General features: G+C 38.3%; 1 protein-coding gene across 7 annotated transcripts in view; it reads left to right on the forward strand.

Annotated features, from left to right (window-relative positions):
- The window catches only part of LOC115223170 (microtubule-actin cross-linking factor 1), a 342,500-nt gene that overhangs the window by 153,189 nt on the left and 164,852 nt on the right, over positions 1-24,459 (forward strand). For 6 of the 7 annotated variants that reach the window (XM_036512282.1, XM_036512283.1, XM_036512278.1 and 3 more), the window contains exons 9-12: positions 3,274-3,336; positions 6,018-6,109; positions 7,118-7,223; positions 14,404-14,563. In XM_036512282.1, coding sequence (XP_036368175.1) covers positions 3,274-3,336; positions 6,018-6,109; positions 7,118-7,223; positions 14,404-14,563 — 421 coding nt within the window. Of the gene's footprint in view, positions 1-3,273; positions 3,337-6,017; positions 6,110-7,117; positions 7,224-14,403; positions 14,564-22,469; positions 22,661-24,459 lie in introns of those variants that run through there. The other variant, XM_036512284.1, reaches the window with a different exon arrangement.

Here is a 24,459-nt window from a genome sequence, read left to right on the forward strand (position 1 = left end):
CACCATGAAATATATCTGCGATGGATTGGAGAGATAAATGAGACGATTATACCAACTTACCTTGACTCAAATGTCATTGATTCTAAATACGAGTCATGAGTCACTGACACTACCAAATACCATTGCCTCGTGGAGTCATGTTACTGATTAAATACTTAGATTTTATTAATCTTTAACCTTTAATTTTTATCATTTACTTGTTTCAGTCGTTAGACTGTGGCCATGCTGGGGCACTGCCGCGAAGGGTTTTTGCTCAACAATTCAATCCCAGTATCTTTCTTTTCTTTTCTTTTTTATTTTTAAAGTCTGGTACTTGTTCTCGCGTCTATAAATTTACATGGATGTAAACAAACCAACACCAGTTGTCAAGTAGTGGTGGTGGGAGGTAAACACAGAGATGATACACACACACACACACACACACACATGCACAGGTATATATGTATACATACATATATGTGTGTGTACATCCATACATGTGTGTGTGTGTGTGTGCACATGCATGCATACGTGTGTTCATGTGCATGTGTGTATACACTCACATACATATACACACATGTGTGTGATGGGCTTCTTTCACCTTCCATTTACCAAATTTTTCTCACAAGTTTTTGGTTGGTACAATGCTATATTGGAAAACACTTGCCCTAGGTACTGCACTGTGAGACTGAACCCAAGACCTCATAGTTGAGAAGCTGTTTCTTACCCACACAGCCACACTTGTATATCACATAACTACAAATAATATTTTCTCTCTCTTCTACACCCAAAACACCATTAATAATATATATATAAATATATATATTTATATATTTGAAGGCGGCGAGCTGGCAGAAACATTAGCACACCGGGTGAAATGCGTAGCCGTATTTCGTCTGCCGTTACGTTCTGAGTTCAAATTCCGCCGAGGTCAACTTTGCCTTTCATCCTTTCGGGGTCGATAAATTAAGTACCAGTTACGCCCTGGAATCGATGTAATCGACTTAATCCCTTTTTGTGTGTCCTTGTTTGTACCCTCTGTGTTTAGCCCCTTGTGGGTAGTAAAGAAATTTATATAAATATATATATAGATATGGATCAGACATGTCAAGCTAAGCAAAACTGCTGTCTCCCACACATACAAGCTTGTGCTTTCAAGTGCCACTGCCGCATGGAAAGCAACCATACAAGGGGTACGTAAAAAGCACTCAGCACACTCTGTTAAGTAGTTAGCATTAGGAAGGGCATCTAGCTATTGATATTATTATTAGGTGCAGGTGTGGCTATGTAGTTTTAGGTTCAATCCCACTGCATAGCATCTAGGGCATGTGTCTTCTATTATAGCCTTTTCTACTCTAGGTACAAGGCCTGAAATTTTGGGGTGGGGGCCAGTCAATTACATCGACCCCAGTATGCAACTGGTACTTAATTTATCAACCCCGAAAGGATGAAAGGCAAAGTCGACCTTGGCAGAATTTGAACTCAGAAGTAAAGACAGACGAAATACTGCTAAGCATTTTGCCTGGCATGCTAACGATCCTGCTAGCTTGCCGCTTTCTACTATAGCCTTGGGCTGGCCAAAGCTTTGTGAGTGGATTTGATTGATGGAAACTGAAAGAAACCTGTCATATACATATGTATGTATCTATGTGTGCCTGCCTTTGTGTCTGTATTTGTCCCCCATCACTACTTGACAGCCTTTGTTGGGTGGGTTTACGTCCCCATAACTTAGTGGTTCAGCAAAAGAGACTAAGTAAGTACTAGGCTTTAAAAAAGAAGTCCTGGGGTTGATTTGTTCAACTAGAACCCTTCAAAGCATTGCCCCCGCATGGCCTCAGTAAAAAATGACTGAAACAAGGAAAAGATATATATGTATATATATATTATCACTATGGACTCCATGTGGGAAGTCATCTAAAAGTTTTTGTTTGTCATGATGCTGACATAGGTTCCTTGTCTTTCCTGATGAGAAGACAGCATAATGCACCCTTTATTCCTTCGGAATTAAGAATATGCAGTCTTCGAGACATATGTCGAGAATAAAGGAATTTTGTTAAATTGTCGTTCGACTACATTCTTTCATTTATCTATAGTAAAAAAACACACAAATTTCCACACGAAAGCACGTGATTTCTGCCCTTGGCATGTAGCTTCAACCGTGCTTTATGACGTAAATTTGCTACCCGGGTATCGGTTAACCGAATTATCCATACTAGGATAATTCATTCAACTACTTATATATATGTATATATATATATGTCAGGTTTGTGTGTGTTTGAGTATAGATAAAATACAGATTTATTTTTAACTTCTGTGTTGTTGTCTGGCAACCGACCATAACAAACAGGTTATGCCTTCTAAAATGTCAATGTTTAAACTTTTCAAACTACAACTTGTAATGAAGCCGCATCGTTAAAAGAAATTAATTGTAAGTGGATCTTCAGCTTTATTTAATTGCTGTTGTTGTTATTATTGTTATTATTATTATTATTACTTCGTATTTACACAACAGATTAGACTGTTGGGAAAAAAAAAATTCTAACATCAGGCTACAACGCGTAACCTTAGATACCAAGAACCTTCCAAGTTCCTAGTTGTCCCTAATGATACTAATTTTTTCCTGGAATGGCACCAGGTTTTCTGCTTATTTCTTAGATCCATCTGTTCAATTTTTTAGGAATAGTTCCTAACTCACACATAACTATTATTATTATTATTATTATAATTATTATTATTATTATTATTATTATTATTATTATTATTGTTATTATTATTATTATTATTGAGTGAGAGAGAGCACAGTGCATGCTATCAAAGTGAGACTGGTGTAGAATATACAAAGCCCAGTATACCCATCATGACTACCCGTCTGATAAGGGTACACCAGACACATGCATCACAACCATATGTGCACAACATAGTAGTCTCATATCAAGATAAACAGTGCACGACCTTGCAGGTGGGGGCCCACTTAGAATTTTATTAGTTTTATTATTATTATTATCATCATCATCATCATCATCATCATCATTGTCATTATTATTATTAAGGTGGTGACCTGGCAGAATTGTTAGAATTCTGGGTGGAATGCTTAGTGGCATTTTGTCTATCGTTACGTTCTGAGTTCAAATTCTCCCAAGGTTGACTTTACCTTTCATCCTTTCGAGGTCGATAAATTAAGTACCAGTCAAGTACCAGGGTCAATGTGATCGATTGTCCCTCTCCCCACAAGAACCCCAGGCTTTGTGCCTATAGTAGAAATGATTGTCATTATCGTTATTATTGTCATTTCAGATTTTAATTGTAAAAGGTGAAACTTGTATCCTGCTTGAAAATTCCGATCCAGCCAAATGGAAAGTAAGTATTTGGAGACATAGCCAACACCACTTGACAGTGCTGTTTTTTATTATGTTTTTTATGTGACTGAGTCTGAAAAGGGAGTAACACCACACCCACGACGAGTGGCTCGGAAGAAACTAGGTTTCTGGTGTTACTACAGCTGGGGGCTGCTTATGAAAATATTGGGTTTGACAATCTCTGGCCAGAGGAAAACCTGTTGAAAACTCGTAAAAAATGCATCAAGGACTGGATGAGGGTGATAAACTCTGTTAAATGCTCAAAGGGTCAGATGGGGATTTTAAACTCTGTTAAATGCTCAAAAGGCGAGATGGAGGTGTTAAACTCTACTAAATGTATCATTGACAAGATAGAGGCGTTAAACCAAAAAAAATGGATTAAATGGTTCTCCATGTGTGATACCTACAGGTATTGGAGATCATAGACCTCCATGCTGAATTTTGAAAATTCAGGAATTTCTTTGGGAAAGATACAGCAGGAGTTTCTTGGTGCCTTTTGTCAGTTTGCTTACGGCTTACTTTACTAGTCTCATTCTCTCTTCAGTTTTCCTTTGAGGCACAGGGCTTATTTAAACATGTGGTAGAGGATGAGTTCATATGACATCAGGGCCTGCACAATACTTTGGTGGGTCTGCATGCCACACATTTAGGGACCAGTGGTTTCCTGATACCTTCTTCTAGAAGCCTGACAGAATAAACTTTGAATAAACCCAATTTCTGCCAGTTTATTTGAAGCTTACTCTGCTAGTCTCCAGTTCCCCTGAGATTACCTATGATGCACAGGGGTCTGTTTAACCCTTAAACAGGGAGGCTTGTTCACATGACATCAGGACATGTCCACACATCAGTGGGTTTGTGTAACATGTATCTAGGGACTAGATACATGCCTTAGCCACAGAGCTATCCTCTGCTTTGGGACCCATAACAATGGCCCCTAACAGGTACCACCATCCTGGGGTCAGAGTAGACCAGGGTGTAATTGTAATTAAGGTGATGATGGTGAGGGGGACTGAAACTTCTGAACTTCCAAGCTGGAGCCTCAGCATCAGATCCGGTAATTTAAACCTTTAGCATGTAAACTGGCCCTATCCCACTCAAATATTCTTTCTGTTCTATGATAAAACTGACCTGATCCAGCCTTTCACACCTATCCTACAATGTTATTCTAAAAATAACATTCACATCATCAAAATCTCGAAGCTATGAGATAATGCAGTATTTATTCCAAACAATGTGAAAAAATAAGCATTTAACAGAATAGTGTGAATGCTAAAGGGTTAAGCCAGCGATATCTGGGGCCAGATATTCTGTTTCATGTTCAAATTGGCCAGATCTATCTTTCCACAGTTACCCTATAATGGTGTTCAATGTGAATAAATAAGCTTTTACATTTGATGAAGAAATCTGAATGTTAAAGGTTGAAATACTCTCCTGGTTCAAATTAGCCTGATCTGGACTCTCACACTTATCCCAAAATGTCATTCTAAAAATTAACAATTACATATTATTGAAATTTCAAAGCTATGAAACAGTGCATGATTAATTCAAAACAATATGAACAAGAGCATTCAGAGAGCGCAAACCTTTGCCAAGGCAACACCAATGTCCTCTCAATGATTAGCCAGAGATGATTTTTAAAATGAGAATATCCGAAATAAACTCGACTGCTCTCACAAACGAGAATACTAAAAATGAACCTGACTACTCCCAAAAATTAAATTTTAAAAAATGGGAAAATCATCCAGAATTCTTGTCCAGTACTGGATCGATTCCAGAATCTAATCAGTTTGTGCCAATCACGAGGCCAAACATCCCTGAAAGTTTCATCCAAATCCATCCAGTGCTTCTTGAGATATCTTGTGTCCACGGACAAACAAACAAACACGACTGAAAACATCTCTGCCTTCACTAAGGTGGAGGTAATAAACAAGTATGACATATGCCAGTAATCTGAATGCTAAAGGATTAAAGTCGTTCAAGCAATATGATCATCATCATCGTTTAACGTCCGCTTTCCATGCTAGCATGGGTTGGACGATTTTGACTGAGGGCTGGTGAACCAGATGGCTGCACCAAGCTCCAATCTTGATCTGGCAGGGTTTCTACAGTTGGATGCCCTTCCTAACACCAACCACTCCGAGAGTGTCGTGGGTGCTTTTTACATGCCACCAGCACGGGGGCCAGTCAGGCGGTACTGGCAACGACTTCGCTGGAATCTTTTTTACACATGCCAATGGCACAGGTGCCAGTAAGGTGACGTTGGTAACTTGGTAATGATCACGCTCGAATGGTGCCCTTTTACATTCCACGGCATGGGAGCCGGTCAGGCGGTACTGGCAATGACCTCGCTCGAATCTTTTTGCACATGCCACTGGCACAGGTGCCAGTAAGGCGACATTGGTAACTTGGTAACGATCACGCTTGAATGGTGCCCTTTTACATGCCACCGGCATGGAAGCCAGTTGGCTGCTCTGGCAACGATCACGCTCGGATGGTGCTGTTGGCACCCTACTAGCCCAAATATTCTCCTGGTATTATCCTCCTTGCTCTGTAAGCTAAAGGGTTAATTTTAGAGATTTTTCCCCTCGTTAGTTCAAACGTCTGACATATAACTCTTTTATGAAACAAATCAAATGATGTCTTTATTGAGGAATAATTATAAAAAATGTCTTTTATTCTCAGATAAGAAATTGTCGTGGCAAAGAAGGTGAAGTTCCTGCAATTCTTTTAGTCATTCCACCTCCTCATTCTGAAGCCTGCAATGAAGCCTCAAGGTAAGAATTTCACTTCATCTTTCCTGTCTTTTACTTGTTCCGGTCATTGGGCTGCATATGGCCATGCTGGAGCACTACTGTGAAGGGTTTACTCAAACAAATCGACTCTGGTGCTTATTTTTTTTTTTGTCTAGTACTTATTTTATCAGTTTCTTTTGCTAAACTGCTAGGTCACAGGGACATAAACAAAACAACACCAATTGTCAAGCAGTAGAGGGACAGACAGACAGACACACACACACATGCACGTGCACTCACACCACAGACCACCACACATTTCTGTCTACCAGATTCACTCATATAGCATTGGTCAGCCCAAGTCTATAAAGAAGATACTCACTCAAGATGCTGCGTAGTGAGACTGAACTCAAAGCTACGTAGTTTGGAAGCAAGTTTCTGAAACATGCAGACATAGATCTCAAAGCGACAGAGTGATCTGAATGCTGAAGGCCAAATATTCTATCTATTTCACATTCAAATCAGCCACATTCAGCCTCTCACGCCTACCTTACAATGTCATTCTAAAATTAAACAATCACATCATTGAAATCTCAAAGCTACAAGATAATGCATAATTAATTCAAAACAACATGGATAGATAAGCATTATATTTGACACACTAATCTGACATGTTTTATGTTCAAATTGTCAAGATCTGGCCTTTCACACGTACTTACAATGTCATTCTATAATTAAACAATCGCATCATTGAAATCTCAAAGCTAAGAGATAAATACATCATTAATTCAATATAGTCTGAATAACTAAGCGTTACATTTGAGGCAGTAATCTGAATGCTAAAATGTTAAACCAGTCAGATCTGGTTCAGATATTCTGTTTTGTGCCTGTTAAAATGTCTTAATTCGTTCAGATTCCTAAAATCATGTTTTCCATTTAGAGAAATCTTCAATATTTTGTTTTTGCAATAATCCACATTCTACAGTAATTTCTCCCTCTTAATTATTCTGCAATTTTCTTACAAACATATCTCTTTTTTTTGTTTAAAAGGCTTCGTCAACAAATGGTTGTTCTATGGAGAGCTGCTCAGCCTTTACTCAGACAACACATAATGACATTCCTCAGTAAAATTGCGAAAGACACTCAAACCAAGCAGGTAAATTCTTCATTTTATTTCAAACTAGCAGTATAACCCAGCTTTACCAGGGATTAAGTTAGGATTATTAAGCTAATCAAGTTCTTTATTTCAAACCAAATTAAGTAACATCGATGTCAAATTTGGGTGAAATCTGTTGAAATCGGTTTATATATATATATATATATATATATATATATATATATATATATGGGCAACACACACACATACGGACATACACCTATTGCATGCATACATGTTTATTGTATGCATACGTTTGTGTGTGTGTGTGTGTGTTGCTGGTATATCAACAAAACACTTTTTTCCTAAATGGAAAAAACAACAGAAGTCTTAACAAAAACTTACTCGTCGCTAGAAAGGGACTTAACTCCAGTTTGCAAACTGGTGACATCTCCGACTTGGAAATTGTTAAAAGTTTTGGTTGAAAATTTATTTTTACTGCTATTCGCTGGTGCCTCTGGGAAAAATAAGTCGCTGAAAATATGGGTAGGATCATGACGAATGTCCTCCTAAAATTGGAGCGACATGCTTGCTAATTTGTGGACATGTATAAATTACATTCACGTGTAGTTGTGATACCTGTGCCAGTGGCACGTAAAAGGCACCATCCGAATGTGGCCGATGCCAGCACTACCTGCCGTGCTGGTGGCATGTAAAAAGCACCAAATTATTGTGGCTGTTGCAAGCCTCCCTTGGCACATAAAAAGGAGTGTGGTTGGCGTTAGGAAGGGCATCCAGCTGTAGAAACACTGCCAGATCAGACTGGTGCCTGGTGCAGCCTCCTGGCTTCCCAGACCCCGGTCGAACCATCCAACCCATGCTAGTATGGAAAACGGACGTTAAATGATGATGATAATGATGATATATATATATATATATATATATATATATATATATGTATGTATCTTTTATCCTGTACTTGCTTCAGTCATTAGACTGTGGCCATGCTTAATTATTTTTTAAAGCTTGGCACTTACTCAGTTTCTCTTACCAAACTGCTAAGTTACAGGGATGTAAACCTGCCAACACCGGTTGTCAAGCAGTGGTGGGGACAATTACACACACACACATGCATATGTATATGTGCGACAGGCTTCTTTCAGTTTTCGTTTACCACCAGATCCACTCCCAAGATTTTGGTTGGCCTGAGGCTGTAGTAGAAGATACTTGCCCAAGGTGTCATGTAGTGGGACTGAACCTGGAACCATGAGGCTACGAAGCAAACTGCTTACTTTACAGCCATGCCTGTGTGTGTGCGCGTGTGTGTATATATATAAGGTGGTGTGCTGGCAAGAACGTTGGCATGCCAGACGAAATACTTTGCGGTATTTCGTCTGCCGTTACGTTCTGAGTTCAAATTCCGCTGAGGTTGACTTTGCCTTTCATCCTTTAGGGGTTGATAAATTAAGTACCGGTTGCGTACTGGAGTCAATCTAATCAATCTAAGCCCCCTCCCCAAAATTTTCGGGTCTTGTACCTAGAAATGTGTGTGTGTGTATGTATATACATATATGTGTGTGTTCGGGACCCCCTCCGGTCACGACACTGACCATGAGATTGCACCTAGAAAGTTACCCTCCTAGTCACAAGTCTGGGCAAGGTGGTTTATGGAAGACCAGCAGTCGCCCATGCATACCGGCCTCCCCCTCTCCACGCCACCAGTGTTATCCAAGGGAAAGGCAAGGGGGCCAATACAGCTTGGCACCCGTGACGTCGCAACTCATTTCTACAGCTGAGTGAACTGGAGCAACGTGAAATAAAGTGTCTTGCTCAGGAACACAACACACAGCCCGGTACGGGATTCGAGCTGACAACCTCACGATCGTAAGCTCAACGCTCTAACCACTGAGCCATGCGCCTTCACATGTGTGTGTATCTATATATATTTATTACCTTTGTATGGTATTTATTCCCATACTAGATGAGATCGATATTATCCTTATTTATAAATATATATTTATATATATATATATATATATATATATATATATATATATATATGTATGTATATTATATCATTTATAATAGATAAATGCTCGTATTTGTGTTTGTGGCCTTCATAGTCTTCCGGAAGACAAAGTTAGGTTATCTCCCTTTTACCTGCTGTTAGCGTCTCTCATCTCTTGTCGACTGCAATTAGTGACACCTGTTGCAAGGGAGAGAAGCAGGGTTTTTCACCTGGACCAGGTGCAATAGTATTGATACAGTCCCGTTTGTATTATTGACCCTGCTTAGTACAACTTAGATATTATAAATAGGACAGCAATTCTCGTTAGATTAGTAACTGTTGTCACACACCTACTCACACACATTCTCTTTCTTTGTCTACTTCCACACAGACGCACATCGTGCATACACTGTCTCTTTTCTTGTAATTTTTCGTTTACTGGTTTTAGTCATTAGACTGTGGCCATGCTGTAGCACCACGTTGAAGAATTTTTAGCCAAACAAACCGAGCCCACTACTTAATTTTTTATTTTAAAGCCCAGTTCTTTTTGCCAAACCGCTTAGTTACAGGGACGTAAATACACCAACGCTGGTTGTTAATTGGTGGTGGGGAACAAACACACACACACACACACACACACACACATTCTTTTATTTGTTTCAGTCTTTTGACTGCGGCCATACTGGAGCACCATCTTTAATCAGACAAATTAACCCCACGACTTATTCTTTGTAAGCCTAGTACTTATTCTATCGGTCACTTTTGCCGAACTGCTAGCTTATGGGGACGTAAACACACCAACAGCGGTTGTCAAGCGACGGTGGGGAGACAAACACACACATATATCATCATCATCATGTAACGCCCCTTTTCCATGCTAGCATGATGATGATGATATATGTGTGTGTTGCCTGGTGCAGCCTCCTGGCTTCCCAGACCCCAGCTTCTTGTAGTTTCTGTCTACCAAATCCACTTACAGTGCTTTGGTTGGCCCAAGGCTATAGTATAAAACACTTGCCCAAGGTGCCACGCAGTGGGACTGAACTTGGAACCATTACAAAAGGTTTCTTACAGTTTCCATGTATGAAATCCACTCACAAGGCCTTCATTAGCCTGAGCTTATAGTAGAAGACATTTACTGAAGGTTCCATGCAGTGGGATTGAACCCAGAACCTTGTGTTTGCAAAGCAAGCTTCTTGCAGCTTAAGATGTGATTATAAAGGTCAACATTGTGTCCTCACAGCTAGTGGACCGTAGTTATTATGACATACACAAAAGCGGCAAGTTGGCTAAATCGTTAGCATGCCAGGCAAAATGCTAAGTGCCATTTCATTTTTCTTTAAGTTCTGAGTTCAAACTCCACTGGGGTCGACTTTGCCTTTCATCCTTTTGGGGTTGATAAAGAAAAGTACCAGTTGATTACTGGGGCTGATGTAATCAATTAGTCCCCTTCCCCAAAATTTCAGCCTTGTGCCTTTCGTAGAAAGGATTATTATTATTGTTATTATTATTATTATTATTATTATTATTATTATTATTATTATTTAAGGCAGCAAACTGGTAGAATATTTAGCACAGTAGGCAAAGTGTTTAACAGTATTTTGTCCGTCTTCATGTTCTGCGTACCAATACTGCTGAGGTCAGCTTTGCCTTTCATCCTTTTGGGGTCAATAAATTAAGTACCAGTGAAATACTGGGGTTGATGTAATTGACTAGTTCCTTCCCCACAAATTTCAGGCCACGTACTTTTATTAGAAAGGATTATTATTATTATTATTGTTATGGTAGTGAGCTGGCAGAATCGTTAGCATACTGTGCAAAATGCTTCGTGGAATTTCATGTCTTTGTGTTCTGAGTTCAAATTCCACTGAGGTTGACTTTGCCTTTCATCCTTGATGAGATAAATACCATTGAAACACAGGGGTCAATGTAATCGACTTATTCCTTCCCACAGAATTTCAGCCCTTGTGTCTATAGTAGAAAGCATTACAACACACACATTCCTACTTATTCACGCACTCACACATACACATGCACACACTCATTAAAACTCTCACAGACACACATTTTAAGAGGCTTTAAATATATTCAGGAAATCTTCAAAAAATTTCTCTCTAATTAACAAATAAAATTTATCCTCATGTTTTCTTTCTGCTATAAACCCCTCTCCTCCCCATCTCCCAAGTTGTAGTAGTAGTAGTAGTAGTAGTGGTTGTAGTGGTTGTAGTAGTAGTTGTAGTAGTAGTGGTAGTTGTTGTTGTAGTAGTAGTAGTTGTAGTAGTAGTGGTAGTTGTTGTAGTAGTAGTAGTAGTAGTGGTAGTGGTAGTTGTTGTAGTAGTAGTAGTAGTTGTGGTAGTTGTAGTTGTTGTAGTAGTTGTAGTAGTAGTAGTAGTAGTAGTGGTAGTTGTTGTTGTAGTAGTAGTAGTAGTAGTAGTAGTAGTAGTAGTATTTCAGGGGAACAAACTCTGAAACTGACGTCTGTTTGTAAAAGAACACACCCATGTGTGTGAGTGTGTGTGTGTATATAGGATGTGGTGAATAAACTGTCATCTAAATTATGCAGAAATGAAAATAACACTGATATCTCATTTTAACAGATACAGTGGGGGGAAATAAATATTCGTACATGTCAAAATTCTTTATTTAATTTCTAATGAACATAAATGGGATATATCAATACTATATTTGCATACAGATGCATAAACTAAGAATATGCAAAAGAAACTAATAAGTTATAGTAACTAAGGAATTTATATACAATCATAAATATTTAGGGGTGAAAAAAGTATTCGTACAGAATAAATTTTTGATTTTCTATGCCACAAAATACTGTGAAAATATTTTTTTTTTTTACTAGAACTTTCTCGTTTGTTCCAATAATCTTATCAGTTGTCATTTTTAAGTGTCAAAACGCTAGCTTCTTCATTCAGTACTGAGACAACATAAAGTAGTCTTGTAATAATGGCGAAAAGTAAAAAACTCACAAATTCACTGAAAAACTTAATTATTAAACAGTGGAAAGCAGATAAAAAGTTACAGGAAAATATCAGAGACCCTTTGTATTCCATTTTCTACCATATCTTCATTTATTCAAAGATATAAAAAATCGGGAACTTTTGAAAACAGAATAAGATCTGGTGCTCCATGCAAGATTTCCCCTAGATCTTTAAGAAAAATGAAGTGAAGAATCGAAAAAAAATGCAATGATCACCAGAAAGGAGTTGCAAGAAGATTTGTTAGCTTCAGGGACTAGTGTTACACTACGAACAATTAGCAATGAACTTCATAGGAATGAACTGAAATCACGCTCTCCTAGAAAAACTCCGCTATTGACTAAAAGGCATAGAGATGCCCATTTAAAATTTGTTTATGAACATAAATATAAACCTGATACATTCTGGGAAATTGTTCTATGGATAGACGAGTCGAAAATTGAATTGTTTGGACGAAATTTGCGTAGCCATGTTCGGAGGAAAGATGGTACCACCTTTTCGCCGAAAAACACAATTCCTACCATAAAGTTTGGAGGTGGCAACATCATGGTGTGGGGGTGTTTCTCTGCAAATGGTACTGGCAATTTACATGTGATAGATGGTAGAATGAATGCAGAGATGTACCAAAACATTTTGAAAAATAATTTATGGGACTCTGTAGAAAATCTCCAGCTTTGTGAAGGGTAGGTTTTACAACAGGATAATGACCCTAAGCACATGGTGAAGTCTACCAAAAAAATGGACTGTCGATCACAATATAAAATTATTAGAATGGCCACGCCAGTCACCTGACTTGAACTCTATTGAAAATTTGTGGCGTTATTTGAAAATTAAAATTAATTCAAGAGCCCCAACGTGCATTCCAGATTTGAAGAAAATTTGTCAAGAACAATGGAAAAAAATTCCTAAGGAAACATGCGAGTCATTGATTAAGAACTACAAGAAGAGATTGGTTGAAGAATGGTTATGCTATGAACTGAATAATGGAATAATGGTTATACTACGAAGTATTAAATCAGAATTATCAGTTATTTATGTTCTGTATGAATACTTTTTTCACCCCTAAATATTTACAATTGAATATAAATTCCTTAGTTACTGTAATTTATTAGTTTCTTTTGCATATTCTTAGTTTATGCATGTGTGTGCAAATATAGTATTGGTATATCCCATTTATGTTCATTAGAAATTAGATAAAAAAAGAATTTTGACATGCACGAATATTTATTTCCCATATATATATATATATATATAATATATATATATATATATATATATATATATATATATATATATATATATATATATATATATATATATATATATATATTTATGTATATATGTATATATATATATATTTATGTATATATGTATATATATATGTATATATATATATATATATCTATGTGTATATATATGTATATATCTATGTGTATATATGTATATATTATATATATATATATGTATATATATATGTATATATGTATATAAGTAGTTGAATGAATTATCTTAGTATGGATAATTCGGTTAACCGATACCTGGGTAGCAAATTCACGTCAGAAAAACACGGTTGAAGCTACATGCCAAGGGCAGAGATCACGTGCTTTCGTGTGGAAATTTGTGTGTTTTTTTAAATACAAATAAATGAAAGAATGGAGTTGGACGACGATTTAACAAAATTTCTTTATTCTCGACATATGTTTCGAAGGCTGCATATTCCTAATTTCGAAGGACTAAGGGGTGCATTATGCCGCCTTCTCATCAGGAAAAACAAGGAACTTATGTCAGCATCAAGATGAACAAAAACTTTTAGATGACTGCCCACATGGAGCCCATAACGATATAGTATTGGTATATCCCATTTATGTTCATTAGAAATTATATAATAAAGAATTTTGACATGCACGAATATTTATTCCTTCGAAATTAGGAATATGCAGCCTTCAAAACAGTTGAGAATAAAGGAATTTTGTTAAATCGTCGTCTAACTCCATTCTTTCATTATTTATATATGTATATATATGTATATTATATATGTATGTATATATATATATGTATGTATATATATATGTATGTATATATATATGTTATATATATATGTATATATATATATATAATGTATATATATATGTATGTATATATATATATATATATATATATATATATATATATATATATAATGCTTGCATTTTATTTGTCTCAATATATATATTTTGTATGCATTTTGTTTGTCTTTCAGCTCCAAACCTTTAGTGCCTCCCAAAAAGCTAATACAATGAAACTACTAAACGAAGCCATCCAAATTTTTCATGGTTCTTCCTTTGACCAAGATTACAAGAACTTCCAGAAACACATCGCTGGTATCAGAAGAGTTCTCACTCAGACACGCACAAACAAAGGTCAGTCTTTCTCTCTCTCTATCTGTCCATCCATCCATCTGTCTGTCTACATGTCCGTCTGACCATCTGTCCATCTGTCTGTCTATCAGTCTGCCTGTTTGTTCATCTGTCCAGTTTATCTGTGCGTCTGTCGGTCTGTCCATTTTTCTGTCCGTTTGTCTCTTTCTCTGAATGTTACAATCTTTTCAGCTATTCCAGTATATTCCGTCATAAATGCCAAAACACACCAAAAACTGGATAGTCTGAACATGGATGCTTCACCTGCTAAACCTTATTGGAGCATCAAACGAAATACCTTTACTCTTTTACTTGTTTCAGTCATTTGACTGCGGCCATGCTGGAGCACTGCCTTTAGTCGAGCAAATCGACCCTAGGACTTATTCTTTGTAAGCCTAGTACTTATTCTATCGGTCTCTTTTGCTGAACCGCTAAGTTACGGCAACGTAAACACACCAGCATTGGTTGTCGAGCAATGTTGGGGGACAAACACAGACACACACACACACACACATATATACATATATACGACGGGCTTCTTTCAGTTTCCGTCTACCAAATCCACTCACAAGGCTTTGGTCAGCCTGAGGCTATAGTAGAAGATACTTGCCCAAGTCTTCCTGCTTCCTCTGCCATTCTCATGCAGACTTTCTACCCTGTGCACCCACCCCTCACCACCACCACCACCACCACCACCACCACCACCTCACTCTGTTCCGTCTCATTTCCATTACGTTTTCCTTCTCCCCAATCTTTCCTCCCCACCTCCCCCACCCTACTTCCTCCAGTTTTTTTTTTTTTTACCTTTTTCTTTTTTCTCTTCTTTTTTTTCCGTTTCTGGTTCTTTCCCAAATTCTTCCCAAATTCATCCCAAAATGTCGAGAACATTCCTCCCTTCACTGCACATTTGTTGCCAAATTACTTTGAGAAACATTTCTTCAACTGCACAAAAAAAAAACACAAAAAAAACCCAAACAAACAAAGAAACAAAAACACCCAAGAAAAAAAGAAACTGAAAAAGAAATCCCCACCCCCACCCCCACCCCAAACTACCGTTTTATTGCTTAGTAAAGAGTAAAAAGGGAGTGAGCAATCCTTCGGAACAAGGAGCAGAGTGAAGGGGGGGGGGGGCAGAAAAGGAGAGCAGGGGATGGTCCTTCTAATGCACATCACACAGACATATTTCGTTTTCTGTCTCATTCTTGTTTTATTTATCCCTTTTTTTATTTAGATAATTTCATTTATCTATTTCTTTGTCTTATTTATTTTCTTTTTGTTTATATTGTCTTATTATTATTATTATTATTATTATCATCATCATCATCGTCATTATTATTGTTATTAGGCAATGAGCTGGTAGAATCGTTAGCACACCGGGCGAAATGCATAGCCGTATTTCGTCTGCCGTTACGTTCTGAGTTCAAATTCCGCCGAGGTCGACTTTGCCTTTCATCCTTTCGGGGTCGATTAAATAAGTACCAGTTACGCACTGGGGTTGATAATAATCGACTTAATCCATTTGTCTGTCCTTTTTTTGTCCCTTCTGTGTTTAGCCCCTTGTGGGTAGTAAAGAAATAGGGATTTTGCTTGTTGCTAAATTCTGCCGAGGTCAAATTTGCCCTTATTCCTTGGTGGTGGGGGGGGGTCAGTAAATTAAGTACCAGTGAAGTACTGGGGTTGATGTAATCGACCAGTTCCCTCCCCTAAAATTTCAGGCATTGTACTTATAGCAGAAAGGATTATTATTATTATTATCATTGTCATCATCATCATCATCATGATTATTATTATTATTATTATTCTATGTTTGACTTTTGCTTTATATTTGTACAAGTTGGCTCCAAGTCTCACCCAGAGACCTCAAGAGACAACGAGTTGGAAGTCTGTGTTGGTGTTATGCCTAGGGTGCCATATATTTGGTTTTGTACTTAGTGTTGTACTAGTGAATGCCTAAAAAAACCATACGAATTATTATTATTATTATTATTATTTGTTTCAGTCATTAGACTGTGGCCATGCTGGGGCACCACCTTGAAAGGAGTTTTAGTAAAAGCAAATCGACCCCTCCCACCAGTACTTATTCCTTTTTTTAACTCTTGTACTTAACCTCTCGATCTCTTTTTGCTGAACTGTTAAGTTACAGGGATGTAAACAAACCAACACTGTCAAGTGGTGGATGCACAAAGACACACACACACACACATATGTATACGACGAGCTTCCTTCAGTTTCCATCTACCAAATTCACTGACAAGGCTTTGGTTGACCCAATGCTATAAATAGAATAACACTTGCCCAAAGTACCCTCACGGTGGGACTGAACTTGTAACCATATGGTTGGGAAACAAACTTCTTGGTAAGATTTGAACTTAGAGCAGCAAGTGTCAGAATACTGCGAGACATCCCATCCAACATTGGGTGGGACGTCTCACTTGGCCAATTTCTAGAACGTTTGACACTTAAAATATTTTAGCCAAAAATTTTTAGCCATCACCTCTATTCTCCCCCATTATATCTGTTAGTTGAGGTTTTCTTATTTTTTTCTCATGGAATTACATTAATAAATGAATAAAAATCCAAAATATTCGCACTGGAAGTTCTAAATTGGAATGTCTTTAAATTTCCTATAAATGCTTAAAATAAATTTAGGGGAAAGTTAATGCGAAAGAATTCAAAGGGATTTCCTCCGTTATTTCCTTGTCTCTCATTTTAAGAAAATCTCAACAGGAATTAAACTTATTCATTTCCCGTGGTTGGCAGAATCATTAGAACACGAGACTGAAGTACCTTGTGGTATTTTCTCCAGTTTTACCATCATCATCATCGTCATCATCATCATCATTATCATTCCCACACGCACACACACTCAAATTCGGTGTGAATTGAGCAAATTCCTTTAAGCTGGGGAACTGGCAGAATTATTAGCAAGTCAGACAAAATTGCTTTTCGGCATTAAGTCCGTCTTTATGTTCTGAGTTCTAATTCCGTCAAGGTTGACTTTGCCTTGCATCCCTTTCAGGGTCAAGAAAATACCAGTTGCACACTGGGGTCGATGTAAGTGACTTGCTCCCTCTACTGGCTTTGTGCTAAAACTTGAAACCATTATTATCATTATTATTTACTTTTAATCTACATGTTTGTTGCAATCACTTGCCGAGACACACCCAGCGTCCTGGGGCGAGTGAAGGATAAGAGATCTTACATTTTGACTGAAATTTTGGAAGGGGAAGTGGCAGGGGCAGTAGCGAAATATCTTCATGTAATACAACACAGACATCTAAATGGATAGGATTTTTTTCTAAGGATGTGGGCAGTACTTCTCAGCAACAATCTCTCTGGATTTCTCTGAGATATGGTTCTCCTGGGATATTATCTAAATGTTTCTGACATCCCTTTTTTTATCATACCAAGGGCACCTACAATAACAGGAACATTTCTCGCTTTATGATGCTACATTTTTGTATTTCAATTTCCAGGTCGTTATATTTAATTAGTTTGTCAAGTTCCTTTACAGATATACTTTTATCAATAGGAACACTTACCTCTATTAGTCTACAAGTATTTTATTTAATGACTATGTCTGGTCGATTAGCCTGGATCGTTCTGTTAGTGTTGATTGGAAAATCCCAGGGGAAAATGACATTTTTTACCTTCAACGACTGGCTCAGGATGATGTTCATACTAGTAAGCAGGAGTGTAGATTTTGTAGTGTTTACATATGTTCCAATGTAAATATTATCCTACCCTGTCGTGGCGAATTTTGTATACGTTTGGTGTCAGCACAGGCCATCCCGAGACAAGATGGTCTATTGTTCATTGTTATTCGTTCAGTGCCCAAGCATTGCCCACCTGTAGGTTTATATCGAACACGTGCGTGTGGGACGGATCTGGCTGACAACTGAATCCATCGTGAAGATCGCCCCGCCGCCTTCCTTTAACCGAGAAGGAAAGGGTGTGTTTATATGCCTGGTGACCATGGCAAAAGAGGTTGTATAGTGGACAAGATTGAAGGGGCTGAAGACAAACACTTTTCTCTTTGGCGAATCCCTGTTCAACTTCTTCAAGTTTCACTCGAAAAGGAAAATAAAGGTAGAGAGGGAAATGCCGTCTTCTAACCAGTTTGCTGAAAGGTGGATGAAAGTGGCGAGAATGGTGCGGGTGAACGGGCCTGCCCTGAGCATACGCATGTAGTTGGAGAAAAGGAAACGAAAGGCAGGGTACCCATGGTTTTTATGGGGTTTTTCCATGAGCAGCCCTCAAACGTCTCCTCCCTATTGAGGATCACACATTGTTGATTTAAAAAAAAAATTGTTGGTAATGTTTACACGCAAAACCCTCACAACATACATTCACACATATTCTTTGTTTTGTCCTGTATTGTCCATAATGTTTTTCTTAATGTAAACACATGAGAAGGTGGTGAGCGCATCGGACGAAATACCTAACAGCACTTTGTTCTGAGTTCGAATCTTGCTGAGGTCAACTTTGCCTTCCATCCTCTTGGAGTCAACAAAAATAAAGTTGGTAAGCAGTGGGAGAGGGGCGGGACAAACACAAAGACACGCACACATATACATATATATACACAAACATACAGACATACATGCGTATATGTATGTGTGTGTATGTATATATATATATATATATATATATAACACATACATATATATATATATATATTATATATATACACACACATACATACATACATATTATATATGAGAGAGAGAGAGAGAGAGAGAGAGAGAGAGAGAATGAGAGAGAGAGAGAGAGAGAATGAGAGAACTTTGCCTACCAGTTGAGGCTGGTAACCAACAATGGATTAAATAATTTTCTTCTGAAGATCTGGCATTTTAAGGTGATTGTGTAATCTACATAACAATACTTTATGACATACAAGGATACTCAAGTGAAACACATGTAAAGATTGTGGAATTCATGATGTCGTGATAAAGAGTTTGTGAAGGGGCATGGCCTTGTGGTTAGAGGTGTTGCTTTCACGATCGCAAGACCGTGGTTTCGATTCCCAGACCAGCAGTACGTTGTGTTCTTGAGCAATACATTTCATTTCACATTTGCTCCAGTCCACTCAGCTGTAAATGGTCTCTCTGTGACGGATTGGCGTTCCGTTGAAGGGGTTGGAATGTTGGCCCTCCCATCTAGGCAGGTTTTGAAAGCTACGACAATGCGAGGAACGCATTGTGTCAGCGGTGTATAACAACATCCAACGGTATGGTCGAAACAGTGATAAGAAAGAATTTAACTGAATCTCCTGTTTTATTTTGTTATGTGGAACTGAACCAGAAACCACAAGGCTGGGAAGCGAGCTTTTGAACCACACGGCAAAAGAAGAAAATTAAATCGGACAGGGAAGCTTCAAGATTGATTAGAAACATTTTTTACTTTTCAAATATTGCCAAGAAAAATAAAACAGATACGCCCAAAGAAATTCCTGTCAAATTTTAACGGCATTTTTCACGTTTTAAGGAAATACTTGGATTGTTTGTGATCTTGATGTTTGGAAGGGGAAATTGTAAGTAGCAGACGACAAGGAGAACAAGTCTGTGATTAGGTTTACGTTGTTTAATCATAGATCAGTTGTCATCGAACAGATTATAGGTATTCCGACCATGACCATCCCGTCTATTTCTGAGTGTGTAGAACAGTGTTTCTCAACCATTTTATAATTAAAAGTTATTAGGATTTACATTAAATAAAAATTTGGATCTTTTCGGTTTGAACGGCAGTTTTTATAGCAGTGTCATATGAAATTGTCACCCATAATTATGACCCTAGTATCGATCTATTGCATTTCAATCTGTTTTAGGGTTAGGGTTAAGGGAAGGGTATCTTTTTTTTCTTCAGAAATGTAAATAAACCCAATCTGTTTCTTAAACGAGGGACATATTCATGCGGCACAGAATGTTTTCACCTCAATAGACGTCATTGATTGGTTGAAATTGCAGAAATTAAAGAAAAGAAACAACAAATATCTTACAAACTATAGAATTTTCACAATAAAGCCAAGAGAAAAAGATGTTTTATAAACAGATTCTACCAGTGTACGAAGTTTAAAATCTTTTAGTTACCTAGAAATTATTTTAAAAACTGCCGTTCAAACCGAAAAGATCCAAAAATTGAAATATCTTGTGTAATGTAAAAGTGCAACCAGTTCATTGCAGATAAATTTTAATAAAAGAAGAAAAAAAAAAGGAAATCTTAAATGGACCCCAGTTGAAAACCACTGATGATATTCAACGTGTTTTTCGTTTTACTAAGACGTGTATGTGGTGTGTGTGATGGGGGTGGGGAGCGCAGTTTGAAGTTGATTTAGCTGTTATTTCTAGCAGGCTAGACGATAGCGTGCCGGCACCTTTGTTTGATCAGATTTAATTATTGAGGTGGAAATGAAATCGGAATTCTTGAAATGAATCCAATAAAAATTTCAATAAATTTTAATCACTTGAATCTGTTTCATTTACCGAAATTTAACCAAAGTATTTCCAAATTTTCACACAACGTAGATTTTTCATATATATATTTATTTTTAGTTTTTATTCATTGTAGAATTTATTTATTTTTGGTTGCCAAATTATTAATATTCCGCTTTCTGTAATGTAATCTTGTTTTACAATCCTCTATTCCCTGAGCACCCACCGGGTGTCTACCCAAGTGAATCCACGCACACACACACACACACATGTGTACGCGCGCACACACACACATATACACACACACGCACGCACACATACATGTGTACACACACACACACAAACACACGCGCACGCACACACATGTGTACACGCACACAAACACACACACACACGCACGCACACACACCCATACATGTGTACACACACACATACATGTGTACACATACACACAAACACACACACACACACACACACACACAACACACACACACACGCACGCACGCACGCACGCACGCACACACACACACACACACACACACACACACACACACGCACACACACACATACATGTGCACACACACACGCAAAAGCGTGCACACGTTGAATTGTCTCTTGTTGAAGCGAGGAAAATGCCAGACATTCCAACTCGATGAAGAAACACAGAAAAAGAGGAATCGGCCGACAAAAGTGTGATTTGGTTCCTTCCTCGCCCACCCCCTCATTCGCTCCCTACCGCCCCCGCCGTCGCCCCCGCCACCGCCTTTTAACAGACTCTTCCCTTCCCCCTCCCCCCCATCAACGGTTGTTCCATGTTTTTTTCTTTAGAACACGAAGAAGCACTGATGATGTATTGATGCAATGTTTGTGTTTGTTTCTTTATTCTTCCTATCAACTTGTTGTCCAAGCAATCAGTCAACGGCCACCGTTTAGAACACCACCACCACCACCACTACCACCACTATAACCACCACCACCATAACCACCACCATCCTTCACCACCAGTATCAACATCACCACCGCCATCACCATTATTTACATCATCATCCTCGCCATCATTAATCATTATCTCCGCCACCACCACCACCACCCCAACCACCACCTTCACTACCACCCACCATCGTCACAACCATAAACACCACCACCACCACCACCACCACGAGTATCAACACTATCAACATCATCACCACATCAGTATTTCCACCACCGCCCTCACCACCACCACCACCATCATCATCATCATCCTTGCCATCATTATCGTTATCTCCGCCACCACCACCACCCCAACCATCATCTTCACCATTAATACCACTTTCACTACCACCCACCCACCCACCATCGTCATCGCCATCGCAAACCGTGGAGTGTGTCTCTCTCTTGTCACAGCTGATGACGATGACGATTCTACAAGTTACTTAAAGCACCACCACCACCACCAACCACCACCATCGCCAATAACCATTTCGAAGCCAGGCTGCTGTTGTTGCCGGCAACAACACGAGGAACTCCTTACATCCTGCAACTCTTATTTTTATTTATTCGGCATCAAAACAGAACAACAAACAACATTGTCAAAAAAAATCCCTTATATTTTGGATTTATTTCTCAAAAAGATTCTTTAATTCTTCGACCAAAAAAATGGACGAAGAAACTCCACCAAAAGACGAAGGTGATGTTTTTTTGTTTTTGTGATTCAGTTTTTTTTGTTTTGTTTTGTGTGTATTTTGTGTTGTTTTTTGTTTTCTGCTGTTTTTCTTTTCTTTCTTCCTCGTTGTTAAATATCTTTGTGATTGGTAACGGCATGAATGCCACCTCATCGCATATCTTCTCCCCGCAAACGTAACGTCCTTCCTCAACAGACAGCAATAATTATAATTATTATTATTTATAATAAATAATAATAATAATAATAATAATAATTATCTGCTATAAATAAGCAAAAAGGTCTAAAATTGTAGGAGAATCAGGGTGGGGTGGGGAGCCTCGTCGATTACATCGGATCCCCCTCCCCCCAGGGCTCCCTGTACTTATGTAATTAATCTGTACTTTTCTCATACATTCTTGTTTATAGCCGTACAAACGTGTGTGTTCATGTTTACTCTTACATACATCCGTTCGTCCACATATATTCTCTTTATATTCCTGCTTGTATATAGACTTATATATACGCATACATACATGCATACACACTCACGTATATATACACATACTCGTTTGGGTTAACTCAATATTCTTGTTTACAGCTATATACACTCATCTGGTTATTTAGATATTCATGTTTATAGTTATATACATTCGTTCATTCATACACACACACACACACACTCTCTCACAGACACACACACACACACTCTCACACACACAGACACACCCGTTTGGTCAACTCAATATTCTTGTTTACAGTTACAAATACACTCATTTAGTCAAATACATATTCATGTTTTACACACTCACTCGTTCCCCCCCCTCTTCAACCTCTGCACAATTCAATTTCTCTTTCTTTTCTCTTCCATTGTTCTCTCTCTCTCCCTCCTCTTCTACCCCCACCTCTTTCTCGCAGACAATGGATTATTCTGTCCATAAAAACCCCACCAATTCCACTTTTGCCCATTCCTTCCCACAACCAACATCCAGGCTCCACTTTACACTCGTCTTGTTTTGTTTCTGCTCAATTAAACAAACCTTTTGTTGTTTTTTCAATCCTTTGTCTTCGACGAAGGAAACCTGTTATTCTTACGTTTTCTCTTTCCCTTCATCTCTCTCCAACACACCTAGTTTCGTTTGCGATATTGTTATTGTATCGCTGTAGTGTTGTTATCGATAATGTTTATAGCTGTAGTATTTAATTATTGTTGTTGTTGTTGCCGCGGTTCCTAATGTTGTTACACTCTTTTTCTCTTTTACTCTCTTTTACTTGTTTGATTCATTTGACTGCGGCCATGCTGGAGCACCGCATTTAGTCGAGCAAATCGACCCCCAGGACTTATTCTTTGTAAGCCTAGTACTTATTCAATCGGTTCTCATTTGCCGAACCGCTAACTTACGGGGGGACGTAAACACACCAGCATCGGTTGTCAAGCGATGTTGGCGGGACAAACACAGACACACAAACATACACACACACATATATATATATACATATATACGATGGGCTTCTTTCAGTTTCCGTCTACCAAATCCACTCACAAGGCTTTGGTCGGCCCGAGGCTATAGTAGAAGACACTTGCCCAAGGTGCCACGCAATGAGACTGAACCCGGAACCATGTGGCTGGTAAGCAAGCTACTTACCACACAGCCACTCCTACGCATGCGGGCAGTCTTGATCAAACAGATCTATTGTTTTTGCACAGCTCTGCATGTATAATGTGGTTCATTGTTGTTATTGCTGTTTGAGTCTGGTGTTGTCGTTATTATTATTATGACACTTAACGTTGGTGTGTCTGTTGCTGTTATTAGCTGTGTTGTTGT

Source organism: Octopus sinensis, linkage group LG22 (assembly GCF_006345805.1).
Source record: "Octopus sinensis linkage group LG22, ASM634580v1, whole genome shotgun sequence".
NCBI classification, from domain to species: domain Eukaryota; kingdom Metazoa; phylum Mollusca; class Cephalopoda; order Octopoda; family Octopodidae; genus Octopus; species Octopus sinensis.